Raw genomic sequence first — 17,140 nt, 5'->3', positions numbered from 1 at the left:
TCAGGAAATACAATTACAGTATCAGCTTACCTTGCCTGTCTGGGGATGAATTTGGGTGGGCAGGTATCTCAGGAAGCCTCTTGAGATGGTGTACCCTGGGTAAGGTGGCATCTTCCAGACAGTCACGGACCTTTCCTGTCTCTCAGTCCCTTCCTTTCAGGAAGCCTCAGAGATGGCAAACACAAGAGGTTGTTGTTCTCCTCCAGAGAGTCGGAAAGCTTTCCCAGGAGAGGCGCTGGACTGATGAGTTCTTGCACTACTCCAGGTAGGTCTAAGCAAAGTTAGTGAAAGAGCCAAGTGCACCCGAAGTGTGTTTTCCCCTTGGAGACTTGTGGGGTTTGGAAGCCAGAGGAATTTTCCCCTTCACTTCAGCTGGGCTTGGACAAGCCCCTAAGTACACAGAGTAATGCAACACTGTGAAATTATGAAACATAGGAGACAACACTCATATTTTCTTAGTATCAAAAGAGAGGCCATTATGTAATGCTTGCTACCATGGGGGAACAGGAATGTCTACTTGGTTCCATGATTACAGAGGAAGCAGTAGCAAGTTAATGCTTAACTATATCTTTGCAATTCAGTTCAATCCCAAGACTTAAAAAAAACCTCCAAACTAGTCTTGAAGTGGAAAGTCCGGAGTGGTTTTACTATGTGACAACACAAGGCCACCCTACAATCCAATCCACTGCCCTTCCAAAGCAGGAAATCAGTGCTTTCCAAAGAGGAGCCTGTCAGTCCCGAGGAACAGGGGATTTCTCACCCCACTTCATACGTGCTTGCCCTGGTGATGTCCCGGCCTCTTCCTGTCCCTGTGTGCTACAAAGTTACAGAAGCCAGGGCTTTGGCTATGCTAAAAACTCCCCTGCCTGAGGCTGAACTGGCCCGACTCGGTGTTTTATCAGCTCAAACTGCAGGTGGAAGCGTGCACAGCCACTGCTCGCGCTGCTCCACCACCACTCTGTGTTGTGTGCGCCACGCGTGAGGGATAAGCACAGCTTGTGCTGCTCCCCACTGGGCCGGCCGAGGAGGTGCTGCAGCGCTCGGCGGGTGCCGCGCTGCGGGGCAGCCGGACAGCCCTCCCTGTGCAGTGTGCAGCCCGGGTGCCCCCGCGGGGCTCCTGCCCCGCTGTACAACCCCACTCTGCGGGTGGGACGAGCCTTCCTGGCCACTTACAGACCGTGGTGCTCATCGCTGTGCAGTGTTACTGCCAGAGGGAAGGTCCCACTGGCCAGCTACAGAATCACAGTCAGTCACCAAGGTTGGAAAAGACCTCCTGAGATCATCGAACTCAACCTGTGGCCGATCCCCGCCTTGACAAGCGGACCAGGGCACTGAGTGCCACGTGCAGTCTTTCCATAAACACCTCCAGGGACGGGGACTTTACCGCCTCCCTGGGCAGCCCGTTTTCTAATGTGTCTAATCACCGTTTGCATGAAGGAATTCCTCCTGATGTCCGACCTAAACCTCTCCTGCTGCAGCTTGAGGCCATATCCTGTCCTGTTCCCTGGGAGCAGAGCCCGACCTCCTCCTGGCTGCACCCTCCTGTCAACAGGGAGTTGTGGAGAGCAGGAACGGCCCCCCTGAGCCTCCTTTTCTCCATGCTGAGCCCCCCCAGCTCCTCCTCTCAGACTGGAGATCCTTTCCCAGCTCCGCTCCCTGCTCCGAACTCGCTCCAGAACACCTGCAGGGACAGTGACTCCACCACCTCCCCGGGCAGCCCATTCCAGTGCCTGGCCACCCTTTCTGTGAAGAACAGGCAAGGCTGGAAGGGACCATCGGATGTCACCAGATCCGACCTCCCTGCTCGGGTGGGGCGGGCGGGGACCCCCGGCGGGCAGCGGGCCGGCTCCGGCAAGCCCGCGGGCAGCGGAGACGAACGGGCGGGCCCAGCTCCCCCCGGCCCCTTGTCCCCCCTACACGGCGCAGGCGCAGCGGTGACGCAAAGGAGCGCGGGGAGATGAGTCAAGGCGCGCGCGGCGGTGACGCAAAAGGCGCGCGCCGCGCCCGTTCGTTGCTGCGGTCGGCGATGAAGGTGGCGGTGGCTGGGTGCTGCCATGGCGCCCTGGACAAGATGTACGAGACGCTGGAGCTGCTGCAGCGGCGCCACAATGTGCGGCCCGACCTGCTGCTCTGCTGCGGGGACTTCCAGGCCGTGCGCAACGAGGCGGACCTGCGGTGCATGGCCGTGCCGGCTAAGTACCGGCACATGCAGACCTTCTACCGGTGAGCGCCGCCGGCCCGGCCCGGCCCCAGGCCCCGACCCGATCCGACCCACGCGGGCTTGGCCGGGTCCAGCAGCTGCCGTGTCTCCGCAGGTACTACTCGGGCGAGAAGAAAGCCCCGGTGCTCACCGTGTTCATCGGCGGCAACCACGAGGCTTCCAACCACCTGCAGGAGCTGCCCTACGGCGGGTGGGTCGCGCCCAACATCTACTACTTGGGTAAGGTCCCTCCGCTCCAGTCCCGGTCCCCCGGCGGTTTCCCCCACAGCCCCTGCCCTGCCCGGCCCCTCCGTGACCGCCCTCCCGTGTCCCGCAGGTTACGCGGGCGTGGTGCGGTTCCGCGGCGTCAGGATCGGCGGCATCTCGGGCATCTTCAAGTCTCACGACTACCGGAAAGGTACCGGGGCAGCGGGGAGGGGAGAGCCGGGGCCGCGTTGTGGTGTGAGGGTCTGCCTGTGCTCACCGCCAAAACGTCTCTTAGCCTGGAAACCACCCTTGGTTCAGTACACCGATTGTTCTGGAGTTGGTAGATGAGTCTGTAGCTGCCCAGTGACCACGGCAGGAAGCAAGGCACCTTTGGAGCGTTGTTGGAACAGTGTTGATTTTTCCATGGCAGTGTCCTTTCAGCGTGCAGTGCAACACTGTTTGATTTTCCTTGAGTGAAGCAGTCAGTTTATAACTGTGACACTATTGAGTGTATTGTCCTGCCCTGAGGTTTAGGGAGTGTACAGCTGGTTCCTCCTGGTTATGTGGGTGGGTATTTGAGAGTTCTTCCTGGGAAGGGTGTCGAAGATGATACCCCGTGTCAGTGAGTAGAAGATAGTTTATTCTTTCTGATCTTAGCACTTAGAAGAGTGGTTCTTGTGGTTACTGTACTGTGCTGTCTTTAGTAACAAACAGCTTCACAGAAGCTTTGCAGGTGGCTGTCAAGCTGCAAAGTACTGAACCAGTTTCATAGAACACTTGATTCTGTCTGATACTTGCCAACACTAATTCAATTTGCTGTCATCAAGGGGGCACTTCATATGCTTGAATATTGCATGAGGGAGATGACATGAGACTCTTTAGGCAATAACTAAAAGAACAATTTTTCTGTTAATTCTGTAGAGTATGTAGGAGCTATGCTAGGCATTCATGTGTTTTGTCCCAAGGCAAAGTTGGAAAGTATCCCTTATGTCAGGCTACATGTTGGTGCTTCCAGAGCCTGTGGTGCCTGTGGACAGTGACTGGGATGTTTAGGCTGCTGCTGAACCTGTTAAGCTGTAGTTACGTGGTGGGTGGCAGCACTCTGAACAATCATGAAAAATCACAGCCTTGTATTTGGGGTCACTCTAGGTGCCTGTGTGACCCCAAAAAGCTGCTGTGTAGGAGGGAACTAGTGATTCAGGCAACTCTTCTTGTTTCCAACATTTCAGGCCACTTTGAGTGCCCACCATACAACCAGCAGACCATCAGAAGTGCTTACCATGTGAGGAATATTGAGGTCTTCAAACTCAAACAGGTCAGTGGAAAGTCTCTTTTTTTAAGCAAGGGTAATTTTCATTGATTTGGAAGTAGGAAGTTAAAGCTACTCTGATCAAGTATGCTGAATATTGAACATGCTGTAACAGGTTGATCAGACATCTGAGGGGTGTGTCCTTTGAGGACTATTATGCTTAGCCATTATCCCTTTTAAATAAAGCTTTTAAAAATTTAATGAGGAAGAAGATGCCTTTGTGGGCAGAGGACTTGCTCTCTCTATGATTTCCTCTGAGTGCCTGACTTACGGTGATGATATGAACTCTTCTATAAAGCACAGCTGGCTGCCTCAAGTAATTTCTAAACTCCTTTGTCAACATGTTGTATTTATGCCATGTGCTTTTTGGCCTGACAGCTGAAGCGTCCCATCGACATATTTATGTCACATGACTGGCCAAGGAGCATCTATCACTATGGAAACAAGAAACAGCTCCTCAAAATGAAATCCTTCTTCCGTCAAGAAGTGGAGAGCAACACGTTGGGAAGCCCTGCTGCTTCAGAGCTTCTGCAGCATCTGAAACCCACCTACTGGTTCTCAGCACATCTCCACGTTAAATTTGCAGCTTTCATGCAACACGAGGTAAAGAGGGACCAAAAATGAATGTATGTGTCCCAGGCACACTTTAGAATTCTCATGCAGGTTATCAGGTCCAGAAAAGCAATTTAGTGGTTTTTGTTCTTAAAACTCAGTTAAAACCATGAAAGATTAAGTGGTGTTAGGATTAGTGTTTTATGTAAATTAAAGAGATGTTATAAATGAGGGGTGTAAATGACTCCTGATCTCCTTTAAGATGGGAGTTTAATGAAATAGCTATTGTTCTTGATACTTACTAATTTAACTGTGTAGAAAAGCACTCTCCTGCTCTGCTGGGGAAGCAGATAACTTCACAATAGGTGAGAAAAAGGAGGCAACTTCAAAAAACCTGGTAAGGGAGTGATTGAAGAGAGCAGTTACCTGAGGGTGGGAGGATCCCTGGAGTACAGCTTTGCAGGTCTGGTAGCCCAGGTTTAAGCCAAAACCAGCCTGTAGCTGAAACAGTTATTCCTGAAGTGGTGCCAGTGCTGTTCCTATTTGCAAATTATTTACCTGGAAAAATGCTAACTCCAGACCTTGTAGGATCAACAAGTCTGTTGCCAATTAAGTTACAGTTTTTCTTTTTATTCCAAGGCTGAAGGTGCTCAGCTGAAATTAGTTAAAGCAAGAACTACATTTCAGCATTATCTTGCTATTATCTGCATCCTGCTTCCTGCTAGACTCCTAATCAAGTCTGTCATTCTCTTTGTCCCTGCTAATTTTCTATTTCAGAAAGTATTTTTCTGTAGAAATTATACCTTTGAACCTGTCTGTACAGCTTGTTTAGAATGGTCAAATTTCACATGAGTGCTAATGATTGTGTTAACACCATTTGCTTCCTAGACAAACTCCAAAGAAGAGTTACCAAAAGCAACCAAGTTTCTGGCTCTGGATAAATGCTTGCCACACAGAGACTTCCTGCAGGTGATGAACGTTTGTAGAAGGTTTTCACTTTAAGTATTTTATTTGTTTGAACTGCTAGTGCTGTTCTTAGATATAAGACGAAGAATAGTGCTGACAACTGGAGGACTTCTAAAGAAACTAGGAATGCTGGCTGTGTGGAATGGTCTTTGTAGTATTTTGTCCTGAACTAAGCAGACCATTTTGTGTAGGTACAGTGTTTCCTTAATCCTACCATTTCCATCTAGCTTAGAGCAAGTACCTGACTCCAAAGGATGAGCCTAAAATAGATTGTTGAGTGTGAGCTGCTGACAGTGTGTTTTTCAAATGCACTCAGGTGTTTTATTAGTAATAGAGTAGCTTTTACTTATCATTACAAGGGGAAAGTGGTGCATTGTCTGTCCTTTGGATGTGTGGTGGGATCTATTTGCCCTAGTAAATACCTTTGAAGGTGAAAGAGAATATGAGGATGGGCTCTATCTATGCAAAGGGACATGAATGCTAGTCCAGACTTAAAATCCTAGAACCAAACTGATCTGGATTAGTACTACCTCCAGCAGCATGGAGGGTTTAATTACTTTGTGGAGTATTTAAAGTTAGAGTCTGACTAGGGCTTTGTCTTACCCACGTGGTTTGATTTGGGTTAATGTCACTGAAGACAAAGTGATCTGAATTTCAGTTCATCATAAAATAGTTTAAAAATATTTCCTCTTAATTCATAGCTGTGCTGAGAGTGGTGTTCATACAGAATGACTGTTCTTGTCAGTTCTTGGTTTGTATCCACTTAGAAGTGTCTTGGTTTGAAAGAGATGTCTGCCAAAGAAGGCAGGAATCTCCCTTGGAATAGAAAATATGGCTCTCTACTCTCCATATTATTACAGCTTTTAAATTATGGGGCTTTGAGGCAAAGATACGAGAAAAGCAATAGCAGTTCTTCACTAGAAAATGTGTGTATATTCTCGGCCGTCCCTGGGCTGCGCTTTCCCCTTGGGTGCAGTTCCGGTCACAGCCAGCAGGGGCGCTGCTGGCTCCCGGCCGGGCAGGGCGGGGCGATGATTCCCCCGCGCCTGCAGGGGGCGCTGTGGCGCGGGCTCGGCCCCGCTCTGCCCGTGGTGACGCGGCAGAGAGGGCAAAGGGGCTTCCCTCGCACCCCCGCAGGGGCAGCCTGGCCGGTGCCCTCGGGACGGGGAAATGGCGGCGGCGGGAACCGCGGGCCGCGGCTGGAACGGCAGAGGCTAGCAGGCCTCCGGGGGCAGTGAATCGAAGTGTAGCACTAAGCCCAAAGTGGTGGCAGAGGCAAAAGGATTGGGGGGTCCTGGTGGGTGCTGGTTTTTCGGGCTAAATTGTAGCAAAAAACCCAAAGCAGTGGCAGAAAATGGCCGGGGCTGCGCAGTGGCAGCCAGGCTCCTGAAAGCAGCTGGGAGATGCTCCCTTGGAGTGAGGAGCAGTTTTCCCCTGAGGCACCTGAGTAGATGGGGAGGGTCCTTCCCAGGGAGGCTGGGTGTTAACAGGTCCCAGTCCCACGGCCGCTCTGAGGAGCAGAGGCTCACCCACAGTAAGGAGAGCCAGTGAAGGACAGAACTCCGCGGTGGCAGCGTGTTCTCCCTGCAGCAGCAGCCTGGCACAAGACCACAGCTCTCACCTCTGATCTCTAAGAGTGAGCGAGGGCCAACCCCAGCCCCTCACCCCCAGCCAAAATCTGGCAGTATCACTGCCTTTCCCTGGAGAAGTCCCCCCAGCTAAGAGATGCAACAAACTGCATCCTCTCCCTTGTCCTGGCCACATCTTTTTTCTCTTAAGTATCTGTTTTTCTGTCTTCTTAGGCAACAAATGGGAGAAAAATTCCTTAAGAGAAACTAAAAAAGAAAAAAAGGAAAAAATCCTATCCTCCAACACAAGGCAGCATGAATTTAGAAACAGGCAAATTCTATTTCTGAGTTGCATCACTGTCCGGTTGCTGGCAGTAAATGAGGGAGTGTGTTCTGCTTTTTAATTGCTGTAAGCTGAAATTTAGATATTCCTTTTTTACTGCTACAGATTGTCCTTTGTTAGCCCTTCATGGGGGGCTGGCTTGAGAGGACTTGTTTGGTTGAGACCACTAGCTCAGTGTACTTTAAACTTCATTAAAACTGTGTACAGTGAATGTAACCTTTGAAACTTTAATCAGATTCTGGTGTCAAGAGAAATAACTCAATCTGTTTTCTGTGTGTTTGTAAGTAGATAATAGATGTGGAGCATGATCCCAATGCAGGAGACTCGCTGGAGTACGATGCTGAGTGGATTGCAATCCTCAAGGCCACCAACAATCTTGTTAATGTGACCCAGAGCTCCTGGAACATGCCTGAAAATAATGGCCTCCATGACAAGTAAGTAGTCTGCAAAATAGAGATGAAAGTGTAGTTTGTTTGTTTGATTTTCTGGACTGGAAGTAAAGTTATATTGGAGTTGTGTTTCTGTTCTGCAGCCTGTAGGACTGGCTAAATGCCTTGGAAAGAAAAGGGGATATTGGCAAAAGATGTAGTCTAAAGCATACAACTTCTTTAATGTTCTACCTTGGCAGTTAGTTTTGTTTTGCAAACTTAGATACCAGCACTTGAGGGACAGAAACTGTACCATGAGGTATAGTTTTTCTCTGAAAATCAGGCTGGGTTATAGGCATGGGTTGACATAATACACTAATCCTTGGTAGGGAGAAGGGTGTCTCAGTACTGACCAAAAGCAAATGAAAACCTTCCTGAAAAAGTACTTGAGGAGTAAAGCATCTATTGTGAGATGAATTTATACTCCATCTTTGAAGGCTGCACTCTGTGGTGGGAACAGGCAGTACCTTTTGACTTGCTGCACTTATTTAAACTTTATGCACTTGTTTAGGTGGGATTACAGTGTGACAGAAGAAGCCATTAAAGAGGTGTTAGAAGAGCTGAACCATGACCTCAAAATTCCTTGCAACTTCACATTGACAGCTGCTTGTTACGATCCCAGCAAACCCCAAAAAAACATGGAGCCAGTTCATACCATCAATCCACAAACCACTGAGTTCTGTGCCCAGTTTGGCCTCACTGACATCAATGACAGGATCCAGCAGGCTAAAGAAGAGAGCTCAGGACGAGGTGGATGTGAAGAGGAGGAGGAAGAGGAGATGGACAGTGCTGGGTCAGCCGAGGAACCCAGTGAATACACTACAGATAATTCTGGCCTCTCATCCTTTAATCCAGATGAAATAATGCTGGATGAAGAGGGTGGTGATGAAGACCTGAGTACATGTTCTGTAGATCCCTCCCCTGATCACGCTCCTGAGTTCTCCACGAGCTTCTCCGACATCCGGATCATGCCAGACTCCATGGTGGTGTCGTCTGACGATGCCACGGACTCCAACAACGAGGAACTGGAGAAGTCTGGTGGGAGCAAGCAGGTGGAGGAAAAGAGCTCCACTGAGAGGCCGTTAAAGCGCATTGGTGGTGATGAGAACGGGGACAGCAGCGTTAAAAAAATCAAGAGAAGGAACCAAGCTATCTATGCTGCAGAGGATGAAGATAAAACAGATTAATAGTTCACAGGGTGTGTAACTAAGTTCTCCAAGCCTTTCTGTGGGAAGGTGGTGAGAATTGTACTGGACCACATGTGCTTTTAATGTTACATGATCTTAGTCATGTTACTTTCCTTACCTCAGAGGCTGGACGTACTTCTTGCAGGGAGGTTGATTTACACAGAATAGACATCAAAGAAAGAAGCTGAGGCTTTTCCAACAAAGTACTTTGTCAAAGGATGTAAAGCTGGTATATCCTTGATTTTGCTTCAGTTCTTGGTGTATGGTGTACACTTCATATCTTCAGCTGAACAAGACTCACCATGCTTGTTTAACAAGAACTCAAACTGTAGCCTGAGTCCAAGCAAGAGGATGTCTGACTTACAAGACGGAATGATTTTATTTTATTGCTTTTATCTTGTTTTATACTGGATTATTAATACAAAGTAGCATATGCAGTAACCCTGTGAAATTTGAAATTAGAATTCCCATGATAACAGAACAGCAACAGAAGAATGAAGATTTTTGTTTCTGGTGATAGTCATGCCACAGAAAAACTTTGTGGTCATAAACAGAAAAATATGTGTTGTCCAGGATTGGCTTTTAATTACAGTTCTGATAGCAAACCAAGTCTCTTGCTTTGGAAGATGACGGTTTTATGGGGACCATGGAAGGGTGCATTTCTGTTCTTAAAAACTCTTTTTTGTTCTATTTCTTAAAACTTGAGAACGATGTCTTAAAATGAAAGTAGTTAGGAAGGACAGCTTCCTGAATGTGGTCAGCACCACTATCTCACCTCTGACTAATTAGGGCTGAGTTTGGTGTTGGTGCAAGGCGGTGGGTGTGTACTGTGTCTGAGACAGTAACACCTCCCATTATCATTAGAGTCAACTTTCACTTGTCATTTCAGTAGCTGTAACTTGCTGAACTCTTAAAACTGGATTTAAAATCTTCCAAAGCACCTTCGTAATCTTCAGCTGAGGGAGAACTGAGGAGTTCAGGTGTTTTTTTTTTTGTGGGTTTTTTTTTTTTTTTTGTTTGTTTTTAAATTTTTGTTTTCAATTTGTTTTTAAAATAACACCAAAGAGCTGTGCTGAGCTCCTCAGCTGCCAGAATAGAGACCCTCTTGGAAGCTTCCTTTTTTTTTATTCTTGCCCCAAATTATCAGTAAATGGCACTCCTTTGGCCTGAGAGGCACAGGGATAAAACTGAGTGAACTCATGAAAATGACAATGTTTTCAAGCATATGTCATTAGACTCATTAGCCTTCCTGACAGATGGAATTCTTAGATGGAATTCTTCATGGCCGTGCTGCCCTGCCCCAAGAGCAAAAGTAGCTCCTGTGCTTTTCCTCCTCCAAGGTACAGGCACTGAGAAGGGAGAAGTCATCCTGACAGGAACAGGGAACTGGACAGGGAGCAGTGAGTGAAATACATTCGTGAGTGTGAGTTGTGTATCGGGGTTGGCAATTCATCTGTTTTTAAATCACTTCCATGGTCTGGAGTTCATCTTGCTTCCTCTCCTGTCAGGCAGTTCATTACAAAAACGAAACATGTTAAGTATTCAAGGGCTAGAAAAGGGCATAATTAGTGCTCTCAACAGTTCAATTAACAGCTCATCTGTCAAAACAGCCACCAAAGAGCTGTGCTGAGGTATGAGGAGAAACTGGGAGTAACCGGGGTGTGATACTCAGGGTATGTAAAATGGTTGTGAACTGTCACATAAGTTATTGAAGCAGACGAGTCCCTTTAAGGGTCCTGGATCTGCAGTGGTAAAATCTTAATTATGCCTCATGATCTGAACACTGTTATAATGGAAATAAAGTGTTTTAAATATAAATTCTGTTATGGACTTGAAAAGCCTCCCAAGGAACCTACACATGGCATTGAGCTCTCAGGTCTCTGCACAGGAATAGAAGATGTGTCGTGCGTGTAATAGACTTTTCACTCTGATTCCTCTTGTTTTTAAAATAAACTTCTCTCCTATGTTGTCCCATGCCTCCCCCCTTCTGATAAATGTGTTTCTAGAAGGCAGGAGACTTAGACTCAATATACAATACTGATTTTTGAACCTTTAAAGATTTTTTTATAAAGTATTGCAGCGTCCATTGCACAGAGTGCAGCCAGTAAATACAGTGAACATAAATGTTTTTTGAGTGTGAATCATGTCTGACCTCTAGAGTTGCCATGTCCTTTCTTGCAGTTGTTCACAACCTCTTTGCAGTTTGCAGTGTCCTTCCCTGACTTGTCTTCATCCATGATGGATTTTCCCTGTCGGCAGGATTCTCTGCTGCAAGGAGGGTTCAGAAGAAGTGCGGAGCTTTTCTAGTAAAGGCCAGATACTTCAAAAAGGAAAATTCTAGGGAATGCTGATAAATTTAAATTGGCTTTTAAGACCCAGTCTCCAGTCCTCCTTAAAAAGATTTAGTCTTTCTGAAAACTTTTGAAATTTTGATGAGAAACCTCTGGAAAACCTTTCTCTGTACAACCTCCTATTTTTTTAGTGTGTGTACTTAGTCTAAAACTATTTTTGCTGTTACTAGTGCCTGAGATAAGTGTTGGCCTGTTCCATCTCAGGCTAGCACACAGGCTTTTTCACAGCATCTCATCAGTCTGCTCAGAAAAACAGCAAAGAGATATAGCCTTGTTTCATAATGGAGTATTTTAAAATCTATTAAAGTCACCTTATGACTGCATCCTAAGGTATGTTTATTGTACTCCTGTTATCCTGTGCAGTCCCTAGCAGCTGCCAAACCTCTGTTTTCCTGGGAAGGGAATAGGTTGAGAGGTGTGAGCCCGAGCTGTGATGTTTCTGCTATCTTTTCGTAGTTTTACCATCCTCCCGTTTAGTTCTGACTTCAGGGTCGGTACAGTCAGTGTCCCCTCAGGCTGTGCCATACAGTGGGGCTAATAAAAACGTAGCGATCTTGTAGACCCTGTAGCACATCTTAGTGAAGTCCTGGGTTGTTTGGGGTGTTTTCTGTGAAAAACAAATTCAAAACCAAAGAAATCAACGCTGGCAAAAAAAGCAACGACAAACTAAAGCAACCCAAAGCGAATGAGTGCAGCGAGGCTGAGGGGAAAGGGCGGGCTCGGGCTCGGCCCCGCTCGGGCTCGTTTCGGTTCGGGCTCGCACAAAGGCTCGGCAGGCTCGGGCTCGTGTTCGGCTCGGGCTCTTTGCGGCTTAGGTTCGGATCTGCTCGGGCTGGGCTCGGCTCGGGCTCGTTTCCCCTCGGTCTCCGCCTCAACCGGGCTCAGGCTCGGCTCGGCTCCACTCGGTCTCCGGCTCGGCTCGGCTCGGGCCGCCACACTCCACGGTCCGCGAAGGCCGCGCCCTGCCCCGCGCGTGCGCACAGCGGGCACCGTCCTGCACGCGGGTGGCGTGCGGCGGCGCAGGCGCGGTGGGCGGCAGCGGGGGTTCGGCGCCGGCCGGTTCGCTGGGCCCGCCCCGCTACCCCCGGCCCCCGCCCGCCGCGCGCCCGCCATGAGCCCGCGCCCGCCGGCCTGAGGCGCCGCCGGTGCCGGAGCGCTCCGCCAAGATGGCGTGTGTGCTGGAGGCGCCGCTCCGCATGAGCGTCCTCTCGGTGAGTACCGCGGGCCGGGCCCTGCCTGACCTTGGCCCCCGCTGGGCCCCGCTGTCCGGCGGCGCCGGGAGCGGCCCTGGGGCTGCGCCGGGAGCGGGGGCGGTGAGGGCGGCGGGGCCGCGCTCCTTCCCTCTGCACCCCGCGCCGCAACTTCTCCCGGCGCTGGTTTGCCCCCTACGAGGAGCCCGTTCCGTGGTTGCGGAGGTACCGGCGCTCTGGACGTGTCGTTCGCTGCTGACGGCTCGGGCTCGCCGGCCCCGGGCAGCTGCTGCTCGGCACGCGGAGGGCCCGGCGCTGTCGGTGCTGTCGGCGCTGCCCTTCCTCGGGGGCTGCGGAGCCGGGCAGGGGCTCCCGGGTGCGCTCGCAGCCCGCCCCGGCTCGGGGGCTGTGCTGGTGCCGGAACCGGGGCTCTCTCCTCGCGGCGTCCCGGCTCCTGCGGCAGGGAGGAGCCGCCGTGCTGGGGGAGCCTGTGACAGCCACCTTCCCTTCCCTTCCCTTCCCTTCCCTTCCCTTCCCTTCCCTTCCCTTCCCTTCCCTTCCCTTCCCGGGGGACGGCCCCGGGCGCGCAGCGGTCCTGCTGCATCGCACCGGTGCTGGGAGTAGCGATGCGAAAGGTGCAGCCCGCGTGCTGCCGCAAGAGCGGAGGGTTGGCGCTTTCCCTTCTGTTTCCTGAAAAATACACGTTGGTTAAGAGTTCCGTGAAATTGATTATGTCGATAATTTTTTTTTTTTTTTTTGAGGGGACTGCCTGCATATGAATACACTTGTACATACTGTAGACTTCGTAGCTGATGGGGTGGAAACCAGCATATTTTAGAAACAGAAAGCTACGGGTTCTTTGAAGTCTAGAAGAGTTTTACATGTAAATACATAGGTCAGATACCTAGAAGTCTATTGCTATTCTCAAAAATACTGTCTTTGGTTACACGGTGGAAGTGTATCTGTAGGACTTACGTGGCATAATTTAACAGTGTTCCTGGAGACAAAGGAGCCTTGCTGCCTCTAGATGATTCTTCTCTGTGATGTGAGACCACAGGCAAGAAGCTGCTGGTGCCTTTTGGCATCGGGGTGGGGAAGCAGGAGTAGGTTCAACTCCATAGCAGATACTTGCTAAAGCAAGGAAGAGTTTTCAACTCTTAGAGCTTCTCTCAAGGAAAACTCATAAGGAAAAAATGGGAAGCTTAATGAAAAGAGAGCTGGCAAAAAGAAAAAAAAAAAAAAAAGAAAAAGAAAAAAGAGAGATATAGTGGCAACACATCCTGGCAAGTGTTCCTGAGAACCTGGAGACCTGGAGGGAAAATTCCCTTCCCCTTTCCCACCCTTGTATTTTGGAATGCTTGCCATCTCTGACTTTTGGATCTTCTCAAAAGGAATAACAAATCAGTGGTGCATAAGTGAGTAGCTTACAAGCACAGTCCTGTTGCTGGGAATAGAATTTTCTTTGTCTTACACAGCACTGTGAGAATGTTGTGGGGAATACTGTGCTGCTGTCCCATTGCAGGTCTGTGGCACAGGCTCTGAAATGTAGGTATGTTATGACAACGTAAGTTACAGAAAAATGTCTTGTGATGAGCTTCCTTCTTTTGGAGAGCTTGTTTGTGGGTATGCTTCTTGAGCAACATTAACTGCTCTTCGAAACTTTTTCTTCCAGGAATTTATTTTTAATCTATATAGTAATTAAACATACTAAAATTGTGATTCAAGGCAGTGCTAATAACTGCAGTTCATAAATAGCTCTCTTTTAACTTGCTTTGACACTTTCGATGTTGTTATCTACATTAAGCACCTCACCTTCTCTAGATTACACTTGAACACAGGGTTATCTTTGTGTGATGTTGCCCAGCAGTAACACACTGCACATTTAAATACAGTTCTGTGGGTTCCCTGCCTCTTGCCTGGGAAGTTTTGTACACTTGCTGCTGCATAAGCCATGTATGGATTGATGTAAACTATTGCAATTGTTTGCTCTCTCTCTGCAGGAGGTCACAGCCAGTAGCCGCCACTATGTCGATAGATTGTTTGATCTCGATCCCCAAAAAGTCCTGCAAGGTGTCATGTAAGTCATTGAAACACTCTTGGGCTCTTGGTTGTGCATAGGCCAGGTGTACTTGATCCCATGAGAGTGATAAGTCAAGGGCAAGAAGCTCTTCCTATGTTTTTTTTAAGAAATGTAGTTGGCAAACCTTAATACAAATATGTCAGTATTGATATAGAGATAGTATTGATATAGACTCTGACTCTGTAGTGCATATGGTTCATAACACAGCCTCCCAGTTGCCAGAAATGAGGTTAAACATTCTGTGAGCACTGAAAATTTTTTTGGATGTATTTCTGCCTTTTGGCCGTGTTTTGCTCCTCTTCCAGATCTGTTGAGACTCTTTGTTCTTACTGCACTGCCAAGTCAGTGTACCTGCCTCTTACTCTTTCCCCTGCTGCCATGCCTGCGTGTTGGCTTTGGCTTTTTTAGTGCTTGGCTTCTGTCTCCCCACGGGAACTGTAAGCTGCAAGAGAATGCTCCCACAGAACTGAATTTGGATGCAAGTTATATTTCAGTACTTCTGTTTCATGCCAGCGGTCAGGGTAGGGACTGAGAGAGTGAGTCAAGGAGCAGGAGTGAAATTGCTGCAAAGCTCTGGATGTTCCCTTGCTGTCCTTAGGCCATGAACTTTCCACTAGAATCACTTTTCCAGCAAAGTAGCAAATGAGTCCTTGCCCAGGACTGACTTTGGTGGTGAAACCAGACCTTTTTGGGCTTACCAGTAGCTTGCTGGCTATGGCTGTCTAGTAGAACACCAGGAGAAATCAGAGGAACAAGTAGATCAAAAAGCCAGGAATGTTGGTTGTGTTGCTTAGCATGACCTGAGGTGTTCCCCAGTAGCAGATGAAAACACTTATTCCAAATGCCTGGGGCAACAAGTGAGTGTCCCTTTAAAAGAACCCAGTCTAGGTAAAACTGTCCCGGAAGTTTTCTTGGTTGGGATACCCCCTTGCCTGTAGAAGAACTTTAGATACCCTGCTGGAACTATGTGCAGGTTCTTAACTCTGCCCAAGGGGAGCCTGGTTTTGCTTCCACCCTTTGGCCTTTGTGGTCCCCTCCTCATAAGGGTGGTGGGGTGGTCCTGGGGAAGGATGTGTTTCATCCAGTGTCCCAGTGGGGTGACCTAGCCCCTCTTTTCTCCCTGGCAGATGCTCTGAGCCATGGCTGGTGCTCCATCCCTGCTCTCCTTCCTTTTCAAAGGACTGGAGCCCACAACCCTTGGTAATCCCTTCCCTGTCTTTTGATATGTTATTCAACTTTTGCAGTATAACTGATCTCCCAGAAACAGGAGTTTTAGGCAGTATCTTTGTCTTGGGTAACATCTGAAATTCATCTTGTCTGTGGGTGTCAGTGGATTCTATGCTGAGATCCTTTTCTTGTATTTAAAGACAAGAAAATACCAATTTATTTCACAAAATCTCTCATAGGGCAGATTTGGATGGTAATACTGTATTTGTGATGCTCTGGCTGAAATCTTAATTGTGAGAGTATCTTTACTGACTCTGAGCCAGTCCTTTGTGGCAGATGTGTTGTTTTTCAAATATTGGTGGGTGGGTGTGTGACAGTCCAATTTAGAAAAAAATTATATAAAAGATGAACAAGAATATGAAAGAATATTAAAATATATATAAAAGATGGAATTTAGAGTAATGTATATATTAAAAATTTCTGTCAGTCCAGAATTCTTTTTGGGCAGAAAAATACTGCTTTGTCCTTCTTTGATTTCAGGGTATATGCAGAGATGTTAAAGATACAATGAGATCTAGTATTTGGGGTTGAGTACGAAAGGATTAAAGTTTTTCCAGAAGAGCCTGTCAGAAGCTTTACCAGATATGCTGCATCCTTTGCAGAAAATCTTTGTTTCCTAAGATGTGCTGGTTTTTCCCTGCATCCTGGCTGGAAATACTGATGACCTAGATTTTTATTTTGATTGATGGAACTGTATGAATATCAAGGATCAGAAAATGGGCTGTTGTAAGAGGCTTTGTTTCGGCCAATTGTCTTCAGTTATGATAGTCCTGTTTTTTGTATGCTTGAATGAATAACTTGGGCTTGAGGCTTTTTTTCGTTGCATCCTTGTAATTTTAATTAAACCCAACTTCTGAATGAGCATTGATAAAGGTAAAATGTACCTAAATGCTTCTTGAACTTGAAAATCATGCCAGTCCAGTTTTCATCTTGTAACTTGAGAAAGCTTTAATTACATATTCTGAAAGCATTTAAATGATTAAAATCTCCTTTTTTCCTTGCTTTCCCATGAATTTTCAGAGAGGTGGTTTTCAGAGTTTTCCTTGTCCAGACAATAAAGCTTTACCTGGTTAAGAGCTTTTTTATTTTCCTTCTACTGGGAAAACAGAAACCATTTCCTTGTCCATTACTGCTGCATGTGGATCTATTGATCTTATTTCAGAATGTCAAGTTTCCTGCAGAACTTCTGTTCCCATAATTTCTGTCCTGCTCATCTGGGTGTGGATAGTGGATAGGAAAGGGAGAATTGTACCTGCCACTAAATCCTGAATTTCTTTTCAGGATTTGAGAAGTTGAGATGACTACTGCCTTTTTTACTGTACCTGGTAGTGCACTACAGTGTTCAGGGGCTGTCTCCATACCCACATCTGTGTGGCAGTGTGTGTATTTACCTTTTACTTACTGTCTTTGTAGATGGGCAAGGTTAATACAGAAGTTCCCTTCTGTAAACCTGGACTCTAAATTGTGGCCATGCTTGTGCTTCAGAGGTCTTTACAGGTTTGCTTTTTGTCTCCTTAGGTGCTCCTGTGACC

At 47.7% G+C, this 17,140-nt stretch overlaps 2 protein-coding genes across 7 annotated transcripts in view; both read left to right on the top strand.

Annotated features, from left to right (window-relative positions):
* The first annotated feature begins 1,995 nt into the window (after positions 1 to 1,995).
* Positions 1,996 to 10,884, top strand: DBR1 (debranching RNA lariats 1). The gene is made up of 8 exons (XM_041486801.1): positions 1,996 to 2,223; positions 2,316 to 2,440; positions 2,538 to 2,618; positions 3,637 to 3,722; positions 4,095 to 4,319; positions 5,157 to 5,237; positions 7,434 to 7,579; positions 8,085 to 10,884. The coding sequence occupies exons 1-8, from the start codon at positions 2,027 to 2,029 to the stop codon at positions 8,758 to 8,760; spliced, it is 1,617 nt and encodes a 538-aa protein (XP_041342735.1). The 5' UTR covers positions 1,996 to 2,026; the 3' UTR covers positions 8,761 to 10,884.
* A 1,228-nt stretch (positions 10,885 to 12,112) lies between these two features.
* Positions 12,113 to 17,140, top strand: part of ARMC8 (armadillo repeat containing 8) — a 63,833-nt gene continuing 58,805 nt past the window's right edge. Inside the window, exons 1-3 of one of the 6 annotated variants that reach the window (XM_041486799.1) lie at positions 12,113 to 12,322; positions 14,302 to 14,378; positions 15,509 to 15,581. In XM_041486799.1, coding sequence (XP_041342733.1) covers positions 12,278 to 12,322; positions 14,302 to 14,378; positions 15,509 to 15,581 — 195 coding nt within the window. In that variant the 5' untranslated portion in view covers positions 12,113 to 12,277. Of the gene's footprint in view, positions 12,323 to 14,301; positions 14,379 to 15,508; positions 15,582 to 17,140 lie in introns of those variants that run through there. The other 5 variants (XM_041486800.1, XM_041486796.1, XM_041486793.1 and 2 more) reach the window with 5 other exon arrangements.

This window comes from Pyrgilauda ruficollis, unplaced genomic scaffold (assembly GCF_017590135.1).
Source record: "Pyrgilauda ruficollis isolate IOZ18807 unplaced genomic scaffold, ASM1759013v1 scaffold79, whole genome shotgun sequence".
NCBI classification, from domain to species: Eukaryota; Metazoa; Chordata; class Aves; order Passeriformes; family Passeridae; genus Pyrgilauda; species Pyrgilauda ruficollis.
Note: the sequence above shows the minus strand (reverse complement) of the source record. Positions and strands in the feature narration are given on the sequence as shown.

What these genes read in the sequence shown, in the direction of transcription:
- DBR1 (XM_041486801.1), top strand. Translation starts at nt 2,027, where the DNA reads ATGAAGGTGGCGGTGGCTGGGTGCTGCCATGGCGCCCTGGACAAGATG. An exon ending in GTCTCACGACTACCGGAAAG is followed by an intron (nt 2,619 to 3,636) that starts GTACCGGGGCAG and finishes CCAACATTTCAG; the next exon opens with GCCACTTTGAGTGCCCACCA. An exon ending in CAGCTTTCATGCAACACGAG is followed by an intron (nt 4,320 to 5,156) that starts GTAAAGAGGGAC and finishes TTTGCTTCCTAG; the next exon opens with ACAAACTCCAAAGAAGAGTT.